This window comes from Aspergillus candidus (assembly GCF_002847045.1).
Source record: "Aspergillus candidus strain CBS 102.13 unplaced genomic scaffold BDW47scaffold_12, whole genome shotgun sequence".
NCBI lineage: Eukaryota > Fungi > Ascomycota > Eurotiomycetes > Eurotiales > Aspergillaceae > Aspergillus > Aspergillus candidus.
In genome coordinates, this window is record NW_020194017.1 from 409,917 (window position 1) to 427,343 (window position 17,427).

The 17,427-nt window shown below is 54.0% G+C and overlaps 6 protein-coding genes across 6 annotated transcripts; 3 read left to right on the forward strand and 3 right to left on the reverse strand.

Moving 5' to 3' along the window:
• Positions 1–166: 166 nt before the first annotated feature.
• Positions 167–6,153, reverse strand: BDW47DRAFT_11896 (putative sister chromatid cohesion protein Mis4). Its single transcript, XM_024815277.1, has 5 exons — positions 5,794–6,153; positions 5,516–5,708; positions 5,307–5,452; positions 3,267–5,253; positions 167–3,207 (listed from the first exon to the last, which is right to left on the reverse strand). The coding sequence occupies exons 1-5, from the start codon at positions 5,969–5,971 to the stop codon at positions 369–371; spliced, it is 5,343 nt and encodes a 1,780-aa protein (XP_024673724.1). The 5' UTR covers positions 5,972–6,153; the 3' UTR covers positions 167–368.
• Positions 6,154–6,347: 194 nt separating this feature from the next.
• Positions 6,348–7,067, forward strand: BDW47DRAFT_11902 (DNA-directed RNA polymerase I core subunit RPA12). The gene is made up of 3 exons (XM_024815284.1): positions 6,348–6,582; positions 6,662–6,893; positions 6,955–7,067. The coding sequence occupies exons 1-3, from the start codon at positions 6,468–6,470 to the stop codon at positions 6,971–6,973; spliced, it is 366 nt and encodes a 121-aa protein (XP_024673725.1). The 5' UTR covers positions 6,348–6,467; the 3' UTR covers positions 6,974–7,067.
• Positions 6,955–8,347, reverse strand: BDW47DRAFT_11905 (deoxyhypusine monooxygenase). The gene is made up of 2 exons (XM_024815289.1): positions 7,781–8,347; positions 6,955–7,669 (listed from the first exon to the last, which is right to left on the reverse strand). Exons 1-2 carry the CDS (start codon positions 8,248–8,250, stop codon positions 7,162–7,164), a joined length of 978 nt encoding a protein of 325 aa, XP_024673726.1. The 5' UTR covers positions 8,251–8,347; the 3' UTR covers positions 6,955–7,161.
• Positions 8,348–8,775: 428 nt separating this feature from the next.
• BDW47DRAFT_102961 (putative NADH-ubiquinone oxidoreductase 18 kDa subunit) lies at positions 8,776–10,230 on the reverse strand. Its single transcript, XM_024811962.1, has 3 exons — positions 9,974–10,230; positions 9,803–9,913; positions 8,776–9,743 (listed from the first exon to the last, which is right to left on the reverse strand). Exons 1-3 carry the CDS (start codon positions 10,207–10,209, stop codon positions 9,434–9,436), a joined length of 657 nt encoding a protein of 218 aa, XP_024673727.1. The 5' UTR covers positions 10,210–10,230; the 3' UTR covers positions 8,776–9,433.
• Positions 10,231–10,449: 219 nt separating this feature from the next.
• Positions 10,450–11,409, forward strand: BDW47DRAFT_102965 (F1F0 ATP synthase subunit f). The gene is made up of 5 exons (XM_024811963.1): positions 10,450–10,583; positions 10,660–10,674; positions 10,815–10,965; positions 11,047–11,112; positions 11,166–11,409. The coding sequence occupies exons 1-5, from the start codon at positions 10,536–10,538 to the stop codon at positions 11,189–11,191; spliced, it is 306 nt and encodes a 101-aa protein (XP_024673728.1). The 5' UTR covers positions 10,450–10,535; the 3' UTR covers positions 11,192–11,409.
• A 557-nt stretch (positions 11,410–11,966) lies between these two features.
• Positions 11,967–16,603, forward strand: BDW47DRAFT_11931 (uncharacterized protein). The gene is made up of 4 exons (XM_024815336.1): positions 11,967–12,334; positions 12,398–12,644; positions 12,697–12,870; positions 12,931–16,603. Exons 1-4 carry the CDS (start codon positions 12,047–12,049, stop codon positions 16,386–16,388), a joined length of 4,167 nt encoding a protein of 1,388 aa, XP_024673729.1. The 5' UTR covers positions 11,967–12,046; the 3' UTR covers positions 16,389–16,603.
• Positions 16,604–17,427: the final 824 nt, after the last annotated feature.

Consider the following 17,427-nt stretch of genomic DNA (forward strand, 5'->3'; position numbering starts at 1 on the left):
CTCCACACCGCTATACAGATTAAGATATTGTTTCAGAGGAATGATGACAGGGATGATGATAGTAGATTGGTCTAGCTCCAGCTTAGACGCCGCAGATCATAATAATATCTTGTTCAGCTAGATAAATCCTCAATATCACCTCGTCCTTCAGATCGTGCACCGCAACGAGGCCACCAGCATAGATCAATGGATAAGATACAAATATGGAAAGGGTAAAGTAGATATGGCATATCAGATAGAAAGAGAAAATAAAAGGTGAAAAAAGAAAAGAACGCCACTCCGATCCCACATGCGAGCTCTATAAAATAAATTGACTGATTGATTGTCGCTTCAATATAAAAAAGACTAGGTCAGGGACTTACTTCCCCTCAACCCCAGTGCGCGTCCTCACTAGGTTCCGCGCTGGGTTTCCTCTTCCCAGAACCCGGCTTTCTCCCGCGACGCTTCGGCGGGTTCTGTCCGGGGAAGGAATTCTTGCGTTTGCCTGGCTTGCTGTTGCTGTTGTTGTTGACACCGCCCGCAGCGCCTGCATCCTCCATGTCGGCATCGAGGCTGTCCCCCTCTGCGTCCTCGTCTTCGCCGACCTTGAACTCGTCGTCGATTGAGAGCAGAGTGGCAAATTCCCGGCATTTGGCGATCATGCTCTCCTCGGTGTCTAGAGAGGTCATGTTACGGGAGATAGCGTCCCAGAACTTATCCCCCGTCACTCCGTTTACCTTCGTGGCGGACTTGCTGAGTTCCTTCGCCGCCTTGCCGTCTTTGTTGCGCACGTGCGCTGTTACGCCGTATAGACGCCGAAGGTACGTTCGAGCTTCCCAGAGCATCGAAAGCGAGGCCGCTGCCGTGGTTAGTAAGCGGAGGGCCTGTGGGTTCACCGGCGGCTGCACGCTGGGCATCGGTGCCGGAACGATTGGAGGCGCCTCGGGCGCTGGAGGCGGGGGCCCGTCAGGGGCCGGTGGAGCTTCCACCGTCGGGGGGAAGAGCTCAGTCTCAATAGCGTGAGCCACCACAGTTCCAGTCGCCGCAACAATGCGCTCCATGCACCCAATAGTCGGCACCAGTTCCGCCAGCTGAGCATAGTCAAAGAACGCCAGATTCTGGGCGACAAAACGAGACAGTAACAGGTGTTCCGGGGGATCACCCGTAGCGTCCAAGGTTTTCAGCTCCAGATCGACCTTCGCGCAGAGGTTGGCAAGAAACTTTCGCTGATACCGACTATTGCTGACTTTGACGATTTCGAAGAGGGTCGCGAGTTTGGCAACGTACGGACGGCTGAATGCACCGCTTGAATCGCCCACAATGTCACGTTGGTAGTAAAAGGCTTCCTGCACCGCGCGCATGTACTCCCTTTCAAACATGGACTCGTATTGCTGGTGGAGCATCTTGTGCGTCTCAAAGGCTACTTTGGCAATCGCGGGGACGGTCGACGTCTCCAGCGAGACTAGAACGCCGGCACATTCCTTGGGATGGACCAGGCCTTGACGGTTGATGCTAGCAACCAATTCGATAGCGGTCAAGGCGTAGGCATCCTGTCGAGATTGAGCGATCCGCAGCATGCTCTGCAGAAAATGCTGGGCGATCAACGCAGCGGCCCCGTCGTTATCACTCGCCTTCAGCGATCCTCCTAACCTTGTCGAGTTCTCCTGGTCAGCGATCTCGGCCGACGGCAGCACGGCCTTTTCGGCGCGTCCTTCATGCATGGCGAAGAAGTCGGCAAACGATCTGAGGACAATATTCTGGAGACTGGGGTTGTCTTCCTGGAACACAATGGATAAGATTTTCCGTGTTCCTTCACGGCCGAATTGGCCAGGCCAGGACTGGCACACGGAACCCAAGCTCTCGAGGGCCATCACTCTCAAATCCAGGGGTTGTTTAGCAAGCGTGAAGGGGATAATGGCATCGACCATCAAGCCGGCGACGGAGCCACCGCTCCAGGTTGGGAAGGCGCTTTTGAAGTGTGGCTCGTACTTCTCGAGGTCACAGTGTCGTCCGACGCAGCCAGCGATCCGGATGTAGCTCTTGGCTCGGGCTAGGAAATCCTTGTTGGAGCCGTCCGACAAATCCATGTTCTTGTACTGCAGGATTGGCTTCAAGACTGATAATGTGAGCTTCACGAGCCGGTCCGTATTGTGCAAAACGCTGTTGATCGTCCAAAGACAGGCCATCACTTCATTTAGCTCCGAACGGGCAAGTTTAGCCACACTCTTGAACAGATCGTTCTGGACTTCCTTCAAAAGGCTGTGGTGCGCAGAGGACAAGAAAGGCAAGACGCATCGGTAGATCACCACCACAGACCGGAATAGAAAGAGGTCCTCGGCGGTAGCAAGATGCCCAATGTAAGGGTGGAGTATTTCCAGCTGATCGGGTCGGAAAAGCTTTGCATTTGCCTTAGCAAAGACAGTGATGGTTTGGAGGAGGGCTTGGCGGAATTGGTTGTCCGAAGAGTCAGCAGTATCTTCGACCAGTTTCTCAAACATCGTCGCCACCATCGCCTTGCACACCTTGAAGTTGAGCGTGGAAGACTTGGAACTGTCAGATAGGACTTTCTTGAGACATCCACCAAGAGTGTCGAGGGCCGTATCGCTGCGCTGTACCAGACTAGCGATTAACGATACCTGCTCTTCGAGGCCGACCTTCAGTCTCGGGCCATCCTGCGCGGAGTCGATCTGTTCGTGGAAGGGAGCCAGCCATATCTCTTCGAACGTCTGGCGCGCCATTGCCGCCACGCTCTCCTCGAGATCACCGGTCCGCTGGAGAAAGCTGTCCAAGATCCGCAGCTTTAATTCGCTACGCGACGTCTTGTGATAGATCTCTTTGAGGAGTCCAATGCAGCGCTTCCGGACGCCAGCGGTCGGATCAGCAGCGCAGATCAGTATGCTCTGGCAGCCATCTTCTTCGAACTTGGGCTTCAAGGCAATGCACTTTGCGATCAGGGACAGCGCAGAATCACGGACCATCGGGGATGCATCGGTGGCACATCGGAGGATCACGCGCATGACAGACGCATCTCGATCAAGAAGGCTTGGGTCTTTCTCAAGCATATAGATCACACTTTTCAGACTCCGGCTGCGAACCTTGGCCTGATCGCTGGTGATGGAATTCAAAAGCACTTTCAAAATCGTGTCGAAGGCCTTGCAGAAGCCGGAATTCAGCGCCGTCAGGATGTACGCGAACCTACCATGCGCGGTGGAAATCTTCCCAAAATGTCTGATAACGAATGCAGGTCAGCATCATAAACGGTTAGATACCGGGGCAGGTACACTCACTTGTTGGTCTCCAGCCAAGTCGGGTGAGAGAAGAGATTCGACAAGAGATCCACCAGATCTTCGACCACATCATCCCGGACGCCACCATCCTTATCATCCGAACTATAGTAAACAGAACAAAACGTCTTTGCCCAATGCGCCAGATAGTAACCCCGGGCGCTCGCAATTTGCCAATTATCCTGGTCACGATCTTGGGAAAAGTATTCCAAGGTCATGCGATAGGGGCCTTCAGGCACAACGAGATCCTGGGGGTGTAAGGCACGATTCGAATAATCATCAAAAAGCTGCCTCAAATAATCTGTTAAATCGCTGTCTGACTCCTCCATGGCCGGAAGCAGATGCTGGGCAGTCACAATAAGATCAGATATGGCGGAGCCCATCCAGCCCAGCAGTTCAAGGGCCATACTCTTTGCAGTAGCCGGGCTCTTGTCATGGTCCGCAATCCCGACCATGTGAGACGCCATGATGCGCAGGAGTAGTTCCGCGGCCGGCCAATCTGTCGAACCGAGCACGCTTATCAGGTCTTCGGTAAAGAGGTCAAGGATATTACGGTACGGCTGGTCACCGGTCTTGGTCGACGTCATTGCTCGTTGGACAATGAACTTGACGATAGACTGGGCGCTACGCACAGCGTTGTCGTACAAGCGATCGACTTTCGACGCAAGGTGCTCCAGGGTCTCCGGTTCATCACCGTCATCGTCCTCGTCTTCCTCTTCTTCCTCAGGAGGTTCCTCTTCGTCATCTGCGGAAGGTGGCTTCCCACGACTAGCTCTTTTCGATCGAGAGCCAGGCACGTCTAAGGCAGTGGTTTGAACAAGTTGCATGACCAAGGCAGTCAGAAACTGGATGCTTTTCCCATCGGCGAGCTTGAATTGCCTAGAACTTTGTCGCCCCGACGGGAGCTTCTCTAACGAGCTCAGTATTTCATTCAGAATGTAGGGTCGTTGGTCAGGATACTTGGCGAAGATCTTTGCCAGGACATCCATGGCCCCGCGTCGGACAGACTCATACTTCTGGTAGCCCACGGCGGAGTTATTTTCGGTGTGCGCGTTGTCGACAGTGATCAGCTTGGCTGCGAAAAACAGCGTTGCCGTAATCGTAGTCTCAGAGACCTCGACCCGCGCAAGGAAGTCTGCGAAGAGGGCGAGGTCCCTTTTGCTCTGTTGGATCACACTGCCAATGGTCCGTCTTTCCCCGGAAACGAATGCAAAAAACTTGGCATCCTTACTTCCTGGGTCTTTGTTTGCAGGTCGTGCCTCCACGGCAGGGATGATGCAATTATCAAATGTCTGGTTGAGGACGTCGGGAATGGCCTCTATAAGATCTTCTGGACACAGATCTCGTTCTGTCCGCGAGCCCGACATTGTTTGCAGCAGCGTGCCGACTGCCAGGAGAGCATTGTGCAGGTCTTCCAAGCGCTTCAGCCAGTCTTGGGTCTCCAACTCATTCGACGGATCATCCAGCTTCAAATACGCGGTCCGTGCATCCATTATGGGCTTTTCACAGAGCTTCTGGACCCGTTTTAGGTCATCCGACGGAATGTCACGAAGCCGGTTAAAGCCAATGACCTTCCTGATCGCTTTCTGGAGACGACTATGGACATCGGACGACAACACCCCTGCCTCCTCCTGGTCCTCAGTTGTAAAGACCTCCTCATGAAGCATAGTCTGCAGTTTCACCAACGCCGCATCAGCCTCTTCCTTCTGGTCCTTGAGACGCACGGCGGCAATACTATCATCCCCATCCGCGTTGAGCCTCCTTCTCTTGGGGTCACCGCGGCCCTCTCCATAGGACGGGATCGGCTTGACGGGTATCACGACGGAGAGGTTGCTTGTCTGTTGGTTCGGGAGAGTAGCGGACGGAGTGACAGATTTGTTCGGGAGAGTAGCGGACGGAGTGAGAGATTTGTTCATCGCATGCGCTTTCTGATTCCAGGAAGCGGGTTTCTGGGGGACGCCTGCATCGTAAGGATTAGGCGCAGTGGGGTCTGGCGCATGTCAGCTATCAGCCGGGACAACCCAAGCAAGAGGTCCCTCTTACACCTGAACGCTATATCGGTGGAGTTCAACATCATCTTCGCAAAGTGGCCCAAGTGATCGCGGGAGGGGCCATATTCACGGGGCACCGTGGGCGGCGGAGGAGGAGGAGGCTGATTATTGCCCGCCCTTATCGGGAGCTTGAATTTACTATGCGGCATCAGCATCAGCATCATTCTCTCGTCATCGGTACACGATCCCGGGTCGGCTTACAATTCCGTCAACTGGTCTCCATCCAGCAACTGTTGTAGATATTCCCGAGACGTCTCTAAGCGATTCGACTCATCCGCTCCTCCAGCTTGCACCTCCGCATTCAGATCACTCAACGCGGTCCGACCCGATTGTAAGATATGGTTGATGGAAGTCGTATTCGGAGGGCGACCCACGTCCGGGCGTAGAATACAATCTATGAAAACGCGCATCAAGGCATCAGCTCCAAGTTCATTGCTTTTCTCCGGGGAAAGATCAGATCATCACATCGGTCTTCTCACCTAAACCGAATATCGGGGAGCTGGACATGGGCGAATACTGCAACGCTTCTTCCACATACAACGGGCGATCGCGGCGCTGCGGCGGGCCACTACCATGGTGAGCCTGCGACAGCGCCTGCGCCTGAGGGTGGCCATTAATCACGACCTGCACGGCCGGATGCTGCCAGGTTTGGTCCATGGTCTTATCTAGCAACGGAGACTATGAAGCGTAATGACGAACAGGGGCGGGAATCACGGAAGAAATAAGATGAGAGCGGGTACATGCTCTGCCCAGAGACATGGCTACCGTGCTGAAAACAAGCCCCCGTCAGGAAAGAAGAACTTGAGAATAGGAGGCATGAATGTCTCGCATGATCAAAGAAGGCTCTCTATGGCGATGCAATAAATGATGCCAGGCACGGGTCTCTTGCCGCTGCCGCTGTTGACCGCCTGGGCACTAATCAGATTATCCCGACTTAGTAATAATGTCAGAGTAATGCATGGTCTGTGCTGGGTCTGGATAATTTTATTCGCATTAAAAAAAAAGGGAAGAAAAAAGTAGATCGATTTCTCCCCGACAATCTATACGTCGATACCCTCATCTTCATAATTTCTATATAATAAATCCACTCTAATCCACTTACATACCCAACTAACAGTCTATATCTCTCATTAATCCTTCATACCATCACACCATGAGCGCAATCGGCTCCCTCCTCTTCTGCACCGACTGCGGCAACCTCCTCCAGAACTCCTCCGCCGATCCGACAAATTTCTTATTTTGCGACGTCTGCGGAGCGCGCAACAAAGGTGAACATAAGCCCATATTCATTGGATTCAAAAGCCTTTCCTCTCAGTAGCGCTGACCCATCTCTCACTTTCCCCTCAGATGCCGCTCCGGGGACCGTTATCTCCGAGTCCAAGCCCAGCGCATTCCCCTCCTCTCTCCGCGCCAAACGATCCGCTGTGCAGACCTTGACCGCGGAGGATAGGAAGACGGAGGCGATCGCCCAACATACGTGCGCCAAGTGTGGGAGGAAGGAAATGTACTTCTCTGCGGTGCAGTTGCGCAGTGCAGACGAAGGGAGTACGATTTTCTACCGATGTGTTTGTGGTTACAAGTAAGTCGCGGCGCGGTCCCGTCTGGGTGAAGCTGCTGTGGGTGCTAATCGTTGACTATAGGGAAACGACCAACAATTAAACGACCCAAAACGAGAATACAAACAAGAAGGGAGAACGAAAGAGAAAAGAAAGAAAAAGAAAAAAGGAAACTCTATTCTGGGTTCCGCAATTGTATATCTATGAAGTGACGAGGGCAATTAAATAGGCGACATTGTAATTATTCATTTCTCTTCCGGTTCATCCTTCCATCCATCATCATCATCATCATCATGCAGCAGTGGCCGGAATCAGCGCATACTCAATATCTCCGTTCTTCTCATACTCCGCCATGTCCAAAGCCACGATGATGCTGTCCCGCACCACCTGCTCGGGGTCATTCACGAACTTCTTTAACGTGTCCTCGACGCCGTCCACCTCACCCAGGCTGCCCAGCGCTTCCGCCGCTTCGTGACGCACCATGCCCATCTCTCCCTGGTTACTGAGACACTCCGTGAGGCAGGGGACAGAGGCCGGGTGACACAGCTGGCCGAACACAAACGCGATCTCGTGGCGGAACAGAGCGGACGGGTCCTTGAGGCCCTTGGACAGCGCGTCGATGGCAGGGGCGGCAGTAGGAAGGTCCGGCGGGGAGGCAAGGTCGCGCAGGGCGAACATAGCCCGGTATCGCTTGAACAGCGGGATGGATGTGTCGAGGAGGGTCTTCTCGAGGTCCGGGATGGACGGCTCCTCGGTAGCCAGCGGCGCCGGGGGCGCAGGGTCAATGGAAGTGAAGTCACTAGAGAGCGAAGAAAAGCGAAGAAAGGCAATCAACACGATCAGCAAAATCCCTGTCTTAATTCCAAATACGTTTTTTTTCTCCTGTGATCGTTATCGTAGCAACACCCACCTAGGCTTCAACTGCTCGGCTTTCTTCTCCTCCGAGTTCTCCCACAGAATCCGATCCACGGCGATATCGCACGTCTCCCTGACGACCTCGAGCTCGTTCGCATTGTCCCTCAACGCCTTGAGGATCTCCAAGCTGCTCTCGTAGCCCAGGGCACCCAGCGCCTCGGCCGCCTCGTGGCGACACATCGCGTCCTCCTCGGGATCCTTCACGACATCGTGGAGGTAGGACAGCGAGTCCGGGTTGCGGGTCTGGCCGAGGCAGTAGGCGAGCTCGTGCTTGAGGAGCGCTGACGAAGACGAAAAGGCCGCAGCGATGGCCTTGATCGCGGGGAGGGTCTTGTCGGTAGGGGGCTGCAGGCAGGCGACATGCTTCAGGGAGAAGAGGGCCCGGAAGCGGCGAGCGAGCGACTCGTTCTCGTCGTTGAGGACCCTCGTGAGGGTTTGGAGAGTCTCGTCTGTGACTGTGTACATTTTTCTTTTCTCTTTTCGCTTTCGATCAAGATATCAACTTCCGAGACGCTTCTGGGTTGGGGGGGGGAGGGAGAAATGGGGAGCTGTTGAATTGCTGGGGTGTATGTAGATTTTTCGATCTTATCGTGATGACTGACTAGTAGATAATAAATTTTAGGTGGGGTGGCGGGGTCACTCGGCGCGGCCTGTCTTTTTCTTTTCTTGGAAGTCTTTTCTCTCCTCAACTCTTTCACCAGTGACTACTCTGGTGGCTTTTTTTGAATTCAACTAGTGCAGATTTGGCGATTCTGGAAATTGGGGTCATATGGTGCTACAATGTATATAGATCACGGCATGTGTACATCGCATTTCTTAACGGCATCAATATGCGGTTCGATATATCCGCATATCAAGCACGTCGCATAGCATGACATGTCAAATCGGACGGACAACAGATTTTCTATTTATATATATATCAATTTAGTGAATGAAATCCATAAATTATAGAAAGCCATATTATACATCCTCCCCTGCTCTATCTTACGTTTCGAACCAGGTAAGGATCGGCTTGGATGTTGCCATGGAGTTTCATCGTTGGCAAGATCTTGATGACAAGATACGGAGCTCGTATAGTACATTGGTTTCTCAAGTCTTTCTTATCAGATCCAGCCATTCAATCAGTGCCTGCATGTGCTATGCGCCCTACTTCTAGCTGCCACTGCATGGAGCCTAGCGCTGTGGCAGTTCAGAGATCGACGTGCTGATTTGATTGACCAATGGGTGTGAAATTCGAGTTGTGGCAGCTGCAACCATTATAGACGAACGATATTAAATAGGGTATGTAGGCATGGATGTATTGTGGAAGTGACTTGATATTAAGCATGTCCAGAGTATCTCATGGTCCGCGTTGTTCAACCTGGATCCTCAGCTTGACCACTGCTGGTGCCACTCTGGACTCCTTGAGAGCACCTAGGAACGAGCCACAGTTCAGAGCGGATCAACCGTGACCGTAATTTGAGTCGTGCAGCATTCTCAATGGCATGTATCAACTCGGCTTTTGCCTCAATACGTCGGTTGAAATCTTATATCTTGTTTCATAGAAGGCCCAACCCAAACGCAGAAAATCATTTAGACTCTGAAAAAAATCCGAATAGAAGCAAAAGCTTGCAATTATGTACACATAATACACCAGGAAGACAATCGATTATTTGGTCTTGATGTGCTTGAGCTTCTTCGGCTCGTGGACGAAGTTGTTGGCATAAGACTTAGGCACGAAGCGGCGCTCATTCGGCTCCTGCACGAAGTACTCATACCCCTGCTTCTGCGCGAACATGATGGCGTCCTCCTTGGACTTGAAGGTCAGGGCGGTTCCCTGCATGAAATCGGCGGACGATTGCCAGCCCATCAGCGGGTTCTCCCACCGGTGACCCCGCTGCAAGATGTCCCAATCCATTTTCCAGTGGTGGCCGTGCCAGGTGCCGGACTGCGTCGCGGGCTTCGAGGGGCGGTAGATTCTAGCGGATGTGGTCAGTGACTGGTATCACCCAATTTCTTTCCAAGTTCATTCCCTTACCTGACCGTACGAGCCTGCAGGTCGGTGGGTGCGCCGGAGAGGACCGCGGCGGGAACGGTTTCGCCGGGCTCGCTGCCGTCCATGACACGCTTGGGGACAGGAGAGAATTGCCTAAGCACGGTTAGTCTTCAGTCTTGCCCATTCATTGTCGCAATCCAGGAGGGCTCGTACGAGGTAGCGGCATCAATGGTGGCATCGTAATCCGGCTGGTGACGGGCCATAGCCTCCGAGGGGCTCTCATGACGAATCAAGGTGCTACTCTTGTGGGTGGTGGTCGGGGCATCCGAAGGGGAGGTTTTCACCGACGGGCCACCAGGACCGGCGTTGGCGGAAACGAAACGGGCATTGAGAGGTGCGACCAGACGGCCGGCACGGAAACAGGCAGTTCCTGCTCTGATGAGCGACATGGTGGGTGGGGGATATGTCGGGTCGTTGAAGGGGGAAAGACGAGGAGCAAGAACTGAGCAAGGTTGGTAGTGAGGTATGCGGCGAGGGTCGGTCGTTTTAGGAACCGCCCGATGGGGTTTAGCGTGGCCTGAGGCTCCCTTTGCGAACCCGCCGCCCATCCGACCACCCGCTTCTCGTTGGCACTTCCTTCTCCTCCGTCATTGTCAACCACCCCAGTTCACTTGACAGTATTACAGTGAGACCTCCCGACCCTATTGGAGCTTATTACGCATCTTGTAGTTGCCATTGAATTGAAGTTGACTAACCCCAGTCTAGTTTGCCCAAGATGAGCTTCATCGTTCGCCGAGGTCTCTCGACCTTGATCCCTCCCAAGGTAAGAACCACCACAAACCGACCACTGGGGTGGAAAAATCCCCTTCATTGATTGATCAAGGCTAATGTGTGCTTAGATCGCCTCCCCCAACGTAAGTTCCATCCAATCAGACCCCCAAAGTTCGATCCTCACCGACGACACCCTTCCCCGGCAATCTCTTCATGGCGTTGCCGACACCGACCGACCCCCATCATTGTGGACAAAATGATCGGAAGGCTAATATCTGGCTAGGCCATCGGTGCTGCTAAGGATGCTGCTCGTATGGACCGTGTGGTGAACTTCTACGCCAGACTCCCCCGTGGCGCCGCCCCTGAGATCAAGGCCACTGGTCTCATCGGCCGCTACCAGGCGCGTTACTGGGGCAAGAACCCTTCTGCCGCTCGTAAGTTCTTCCCTCTTCCTTTGACCGGTCGTGATGATTGGTTTCAGGCGTGTCGGTGCTAATCAGTGTGCTCTGCAACAGCCCTGGCCCACGCCATCGGTGCCATCCTGATCCTGGGTTACAGCATGGAGTACTACTTCCACCTGCGTATGTATCTCCAACCCTGGAAGTACTGGAGGGGAAGACTGACCAAAGATTAGGCCACCACAAGAACCACCCCCACTAAGGGTTTGAATCATTGATTGGGCGCGGGGGATTTGTGTATATACCGCAGAGCCTAGAATGATGCGAATGTAGAACAGTTCAATCGAACATTCACATTATCTTTTCTTTATTTTCCCCTATTGTTTCCAATAGTCTATCCATATACTATCATCGTCTTACATTTGATCGTACGGGTGTTCTGTTAAATCATGTCCGTGTGTATTGGTTTGCCGGGTGCCGAAATATCATCGTGGGAGGGTTCCTGCCAGAATTTTAACCCCTAGCTGACAAAACTGTCCTGGGAAAAATACTTGATTGTCTAGTTATCCATAAATAATACAGATCTGGACTTCTAAACACTTCAACTACAAGAAAAATCGTATTCATTCAGACAAGAGAATAAACATAAAAAGAATCAACCAGGCTGAGAGAGAGACTAACCCAAAACAGACACCCAGCCTTGGCGCCCTGGCACCTCAGGCCAAGTGACTACCTATTCGATTAGTTCCGCTTGCTGCTGTTCGCCATCATCCGATCATCACCTGCAAAAGTCCCCCCTCTCCACTCACCCCCTCTCCCCTTTGGGATCTCCTGGGCAGCATCTTATATCACTGGATCGGTTACTTGTTGCTTACCTCCTCCTCCGCCACTTTTCTTCCCGTGCCCTTCGACCTGGGCCTTGTAACGCCATCCGCGGGCTCGACGGGAGCTTCTGACGGTCCCAGCCACTGGATCTTGCCTTGCAGTTCGACCGTGACGATTCTCGATACCTCACAATAGGTACTTCTCAGATCGTTCCTTCATGTCTATCTCTCAGTCCACGCTTCTCGTCGCCACTCTTTACCCTGCCTTCCGTTTGAGATCGCTTGTCTAACAGATGTCGCACCCTGTCGACCTCACAGACTCGGGAATTGTTATGGCAGAGCAGAGCAGCCACGATGTGGTAAAACAAACCCTGTCGGGCGGCGACCCTTCGCCTTCCGACGTTCCTGCGAGCACCAACGACAAGCACACTGCTGGAGGGGACGTGGGGGAGTTCAATCATACCGCTTCAACATCGCAATCCGAGATCACGGTCAACACGCCACACGACGAGCAGAGGACGGACGCCGAATCTTCGACGGAACGGAATGAATCGGGAAGGAACTCTGGGAAATCGTCGACTGTGAGTCTTGCCGACCTTTCGACCTTTCGACTCTTGGGAGGTCTTTACTGAGATTTGGTGTAGGATATCCCGAAGCAGAGTCCGGGGGCGGTAGCCACGCGAGCACTGGAAATGAACGGAGTAGCGTCGGGGTCGGAGGCTGGAGAGGAGACGGCTTCGCTGGGCGGCTCGGAATCCGATGCCAGTCGGACAGACGGCAAACTGGGCTCGCGTCCCAAGAAGCCCGCATCCTTCAAGCCGGTCAGCTTCGCCAAGTTTTCGGTTCCTAAGGCCCCGGGTGCTTCTCCGACGACCAAACCAGCGGAAAAAGGTATTCATACCCCTGAAAAGTATCGCCTCGACGGCTTTCTGACCTGTCACAGCCCCTTTGTCTAGCTCGACCACACCCTTGGGGACGCCGCTGCCGAGCTCAAGGCCGCGTTTGGTCGCGAAAACGACGGGCAGCCTACGAGACGCTTTGTCAAAGACCGGGCCCGGTGCGGCTAAATCAGGAGCACATGGACCGGACCCAAACCAAGTGTGGAATAAGAATCGACGTAACCCTTCCCCTGCCTCCACTAAAAGGGAGAAATAGCAAGCTAACATACGACACGCAGCGGTACAACAAACACCTCCGAAGAATCTGACGGACGAAGAACTGAAGCAACACTATGGAATCCACTTGACATCGCGCATTCAAGAAGACGGTGGCGGAACGGAATCGAAATGGGCCGATATCGATGATGACGAAGACGACTGGGCCCCGGAGACAATCGAATGGACGGATGGGACGAAGAGCAACCTGAACCAGCCGCCAGAGCCGGAGCCTCAGCCAGAGACTGCGCCGCCAGTCATCCCTGATGACAGACCGCCTGCAGAACCTAGGCAAGAGGTCTTGCCTCGTGAAGTAGAGACTGCGCAAGAGCCCCCGCAAGAGTTCCCGCCGGTTGAACACGTTACGATCACCAAGGAGACACCCAAGTTTGTTCCGAAACCTACAACTTCTGTCGGCCCGAATCCGACAATTCTGCGACTCGGGGCGAACTCAGAACGACAGATCAAGAGTGGAAGCTTCTCCATGAAGGGACCTGGCGACAAATCTCTGTCGTCGTCCACTAGCCCCGCCCCTCCCCCTCCTGTCAAATCGCCATGGGCACCACTGCCTCCGGTGGAGAAGATGTCCCCCGTTATGCCGCCCGTTCAGATTCAACCGTTGCAGCGCCCTCCAGTGAAAGAACCCGTCCGCCATGATGGTTTCCAAGGACCTCCACCGCCGAAGGAGATCGCCGCAGATGATTTCAACCGTGTATGGAGGGAACAGTCCGGTACCCGCGAGCTCTATAACTCGCGATCTGGTCGTTATGAACCCGTCGCCGAACCTCGAAAGGGCACTTGGCGCGCCGAGCAGAACGTGCGGACTCCTTCTGTGCTGCAAAGGCCCGCGCCTGGTGAACAAACCGGCCCTGCCGAGCCCTCCGCGGCTTTCCAAACCCATCGGTCCAGCGGTCAAGATGGCATGCATTGGCCGCGCCGCCGGACGTCATCTAACGTAAGCGGAGGGAGTGGCAGCTTCGGTCGTCGGATGTCGATTGGTCGACCTGACGCTGCGCAACGGTCATTTGACAATAGGAGAGGATCCCTGGTCAACGGAATGGCGGACCCGTCGATACAGTCCAGAGAGGTAGCACCGAGAGAAACTCACAACCGTGAACTTTCACCGTCGCGGCGTGGTCCAGGGGCTCCTTGGCCTCAACGCAACGCTGGGCCCGTATATGACCAAGGCCCAGCCGCGCCTGGTGTAGCTGCACCCCCAGCAGGTCCCCACCCCGCCGAAGACAATCATGATCATGTTGCGGTACCACAGGCCCCACAGGCACCCCAGGCACCCCAAGAGGATCCGGTTGCAATACAACAACGGATCATGAAGGAGAAGCGGATGGAAGCCCGACAGCGAAGAATCGAGCAGGAAGAGAAGGAAGAAGCGGCCAAGCGCGAAAGAATTCGGCAAAAGCTCGAAGCGCTGGGCCCGGCGCCGGCGAAGCCGGCAGAAAAGCGCAAGGAATCGGTCGATGGCGGCCGACCCGAAGCGCATTCACCGGCAGCCCCCGCGCATGTCATACAGTCGCCGCCCAAACCGCCGGTCCCGGAACCAACTGGGGAACCGAAACAATATGGAATGATGAAGGTCCATCACCCGGATACTGTCAAAAAGCTCGTTGGGAAGGACAGGCCGACGGAGACCGCTCCGAACGCTCGCCGCGCCGCGTCGCCGCACCGCGAACCCAGGCCCGAACCTACCGTGGCCAATGGATTGCAGCAGTCCGATGACACTCAAACGCAAGCCCATGATAAAAGCCCTGAAGCCAAGATCGACGAGCAGAGCCCTCAATGGAGAGGTGGCCTCAATGTCCCTCCCAATGTCCCTACCAATGTCCCTACCAATGTCCCCACCAATGTCCCGACGACATATTCGCCGTGGTCTGCAAACGCCAAGCTCGTCGGAACTTCCCCTTCCCTGTCAAATCCTTGGAAGCCACTCAGCAATGACAAGACTCTCGGCAATGGCATATTTGAACAAGGCCTTGGAGGGTTCCCATCTCGGGACATCTCCCTACGAAGCCACTTTGGCTTAGAGCAGCCGGCTCTTCCCCCGGGGTCTCAGCCTTTCTCTGCTCCATCCCGATCCCCGCAGGACAGTGCGTCGATATCCCCCTTGCCATCCCCGGAGGTCCGGTTCATTCCCCCTCCTTCTATTGTGCGGCCGGGCCCGATTGGACCCCCCAGCTCCCAGCAGCATCACCGGCAACACGAGAACCGCGTTGCGGGCACAACGGCTTGGAACAACTTCCCCACCGTTGCTGCAAAGCGCGAGGCTGAAGAAAGCGAGAAACTTCGGAATGAGATGGGTTCGATTCGGGAGGGCGCGACGTCACTCCCAGTCGCGTTCAACGAGACCTGGCGGCAGGTCCGCACAGGGGAACAAGTCGGTCAGAGGCAGGTTGTCGGAATCTCCAGGTCCACTGACAGCAGTGCGCCGCTCCCGAATCCCCTTGCCACTATTGAACCCGCTGTCAGCACGCTTCCATTCACCGAGACTCATGCACGCCCAAGTGGCAGCGTCCCTGTCCGCAGTTCGAGGTTCTTCCCACAGGTCACGGAACAGAAGAAGTCGGCCTTCGAGGAACCGGACTACATGCGTAGTCCTTCGCCACCTCCCCCAGAAGAAATGGCGAGCCATCCTGTCTTCACTGGCGATTCGCACAAGCCTTTGGTGCATCTTCCTGGGCCGAAGCCTATCGTCAAACTTCCTCCCAAGGTGGTCGCTCAACCTCAACCACCTCCAACCTTCGCCTCTATGGTTGCCGCCCCCCCGCGGACAGCTCCTGTGTCTACTGCGACTTCGTGGCAAGAGAAAATCGACTGCCTTTTCGGGAAGAAAACGGCACATGAGAAGAAGAGCGCGTTAGCGGTCACGTCATCGTCCAAGGAGCCGCTTGATGTACCACTGCACATCGCCGCCGTCTCGGTGTCACTCCCCAACAACGGAGAGCTTCCTGTTGGAGACGGTGAGGTCATTGCCCGGCAAGTTGAGGAGGTAGAGGAGATGTTTGAGGACCGTGAAGCAGGCTCTCTGCCTGTCGTCCGAGTCCCTACCATGGCCCCCGCAGCGGCATGGGCGGCAGCACCACCCCCTTCCCAATCTCGCCTACGTTCGAAACATCTCAAGGCGATGCAGGTCCACAGCGTTGAGCCATTCTCATTTGGACCTTACGACAAGGATCAGTCTGGAAATGTCCGAATCAACGTTCGTCTTTCCGGTGTAAGTGCCCCGAAGACGGTTGTGCTTTCCAAGAAAGCCGGAGGCCAACATTCTCGACCTCGGGGACCCTCAACCTTCAAATCACGAAGGAGTGGAAAGCCCCGCGAGACAACTGGAGGCTCGAATCCCAAAAAGTCGACGTCTCAACAGACAAGCGGAACTGGGTCTCCGCGCCACCAGTCCAAAGGCAACTCAGGCAACAATAACAACAACAACTCCTCCTGGGGACCACGCAGCTTCAGCGGCTCCCGTTAAATCGGCCCGATTGAGCAAGATCCTCTTTATTAGGCAGGTGAGGAAGTCGCATTTTTTCGAATTCATCACTGCCCACAACCCCCCCTCTCGGATTTGAATTGGTTTTTGCCGGGTTTCGAGTAATTCCTTGAGCGTTTTTATTTCGGTATTGATGAGCTACGCCTGTGTGGGAAATTCATTGGGTCTGGACTGGTTTCTTCTTTCTTTTTCTTTCTCCTTTCTTCCTCGCTGTTTACTTTCTTCTTTTCTTACTGTTCTTGCATTCGTCGTCTATCTATTCCATTCTCCATTAATGTGCCCTTTTCCCCCCCTTCTTCTTATCTTATTCTTCCCCCCTGGTCCAGCCAGCCGTACATCATTCTCTCTGCCTCTTACCAGGCTGGCGCTCGTTTCTAGTTTCTGGAAGTAACAAAGGGATGTCACCTCGCATTACATCACAACACACCACATCACATTGAATTGATTGAAACGGACATACATAATGGGGGGTGGGGGAAGCAAGACAAAGCGAGCGCGAGCGAGAGCGAGTACATACAAATAACTACGCTTTTTTCCAGAAAGCGCAACAGCTGAACTATTTACTCTTGTGACTGAACCTTTGCGTATGTATAATGTATATTCACCACGGTAACTGAGGTTGTTCGGGGGGAACATACCTACCTACCTATCCTCTGGATTGATCCCCGTTTTGTTCGTTGTTCATTCAACGAACTACTCTACTACTTTTATCTCGTCCCTAGACCTTTTGTGGATGATGGATGGCTCAACCCGGCTTGCACTTCTCTAATCCAAAACGCCTCAACAATACAGCCTTAAAGCAACATCTATACCGCACCCCCGTCTTCTACTCCTTTGATCTTGTCCCGCCTAGCTAGAGAATGGTAAGATCAGATGCAGCTAGTTTTATATATATCCTCCTCCCCCATCATCTCCCGCAGCCGTCTTCGGTACCAAATGAAAGAAGGGAGAATGAGAAAGAGAGCAAGCGAAAGCAAACCTATATACTTGACCAGGTAGCAGAGACGGTCCACATACGCAG

Coding starts and splice junctions, on each gene's coding strand:
- BDW47DRAFT_11896 (XM_024815277.1), bottom strand. CDS start 5,971: ATGGACCAAACCTGGCAGCATCCGGCCGTGCAGGTCGTGATTAATGGC. Junction 5,453..5,515: donor GGAGACCAGTTGACGGAATT/GTAAGCCGACCC, acceptor GATGCCGCATAG/TAAATTCAAGCTCCCGATAA. Junction 5,254..5,306: donor CACCGATATAGCGTTCAGGT/GTAAGAGGGACC, acceptor GACATGCGCCAG/ACCCCACTGCGCCTAATCCT.
- BDW47DRAFT_11931 (XM_024815336.1), top strand. CDS start 12,047: ATGTCGCACCCTGTCGACCTCACAGACTCGGGAATTGTTATGGCAGAG. Junction 12,645..12,696: donor GACCAAACCAGCGGAAAAAG/GTATTCATACCC, acceptor GACCTGTCACAG/CCCCTTTGTCTAGCTCGACC. Junction 12,871..12,930: donor AGTGTGGAATAAGAATCGAC/GTAACCCTTCCC, acceptor TACGACACGCAG/CGGTACAACAAACACCTCCG.
- BDW47DRAFT_102961 (XM_024811962.1), bottom strand. CDS start 10,209: ATGTCGCTCATCAGAGCAGGAACTGCCTGTTTCCGTGCCGGCCGTCTG. Junction 9,914..9,973: donor ACCATTGATGCCGCTACCTC/GTACGAGCCCTC, acceptor AACCGTGCTTAG/GCAATTCTCTCCTGTCCCCA. Junction 9,744..9,802: donor CTGCAGGCTCGTACGGTCAG/GTAAGGGAATGA, acceptor CACATCCGCTAG/AATCTACCGCCCCTCGAAGC.
- BDW47DRAFT_11902 (XM_024815284.1), top strand. CDS start 6,468: ATGAGCGCAATCGGCTCCCTCCTCTTCTGCACCGACTGCGGCAACCTC. Junction 6,583..6,661: donor CTGCGGAGCGCGCAACAAAG/GTGAACATAAGC, acceptor CTTTCCCCTCAG/ATGCCGCTCCGGGGACCGTT.
- BDW47DRAFT_102965 (XM_024811963.1), top strand. CDS start 10,536: ATGAGCTTCATCGTTCGCCGAGGTCTCTCGACCTTGATCCCTCCCAAG. Junction 10,966..11,046: donor CAAGAACCCTTCTGCCGCTC/GTAAGTTCTTCC, acceptor GCTCTGCAACAG/CCCTGGCCCACGCCATCGGT. Junction 11,113..11,165: donor GGAGTACTACTTCCACCTGC/GTATGTATCTCC, acceptor ACCAAAGATTAG/GCCACCACAAGAACCACCCC.
- BDW47DRAFT_11905 (XM_024815289.1), bottom strand. CDS start 8,250: ATGTACACAGTCACAGACGAGACTCTCCAAACCCTCACGAGGGTCCTC. Junction 7,670..7,780: donor GCCGAGCAGTTGAAGCCTAG/GTGGGTGTTGCT, acceptor TTCGCTCTCTAG/TGACTTCACTTCCATTGACC.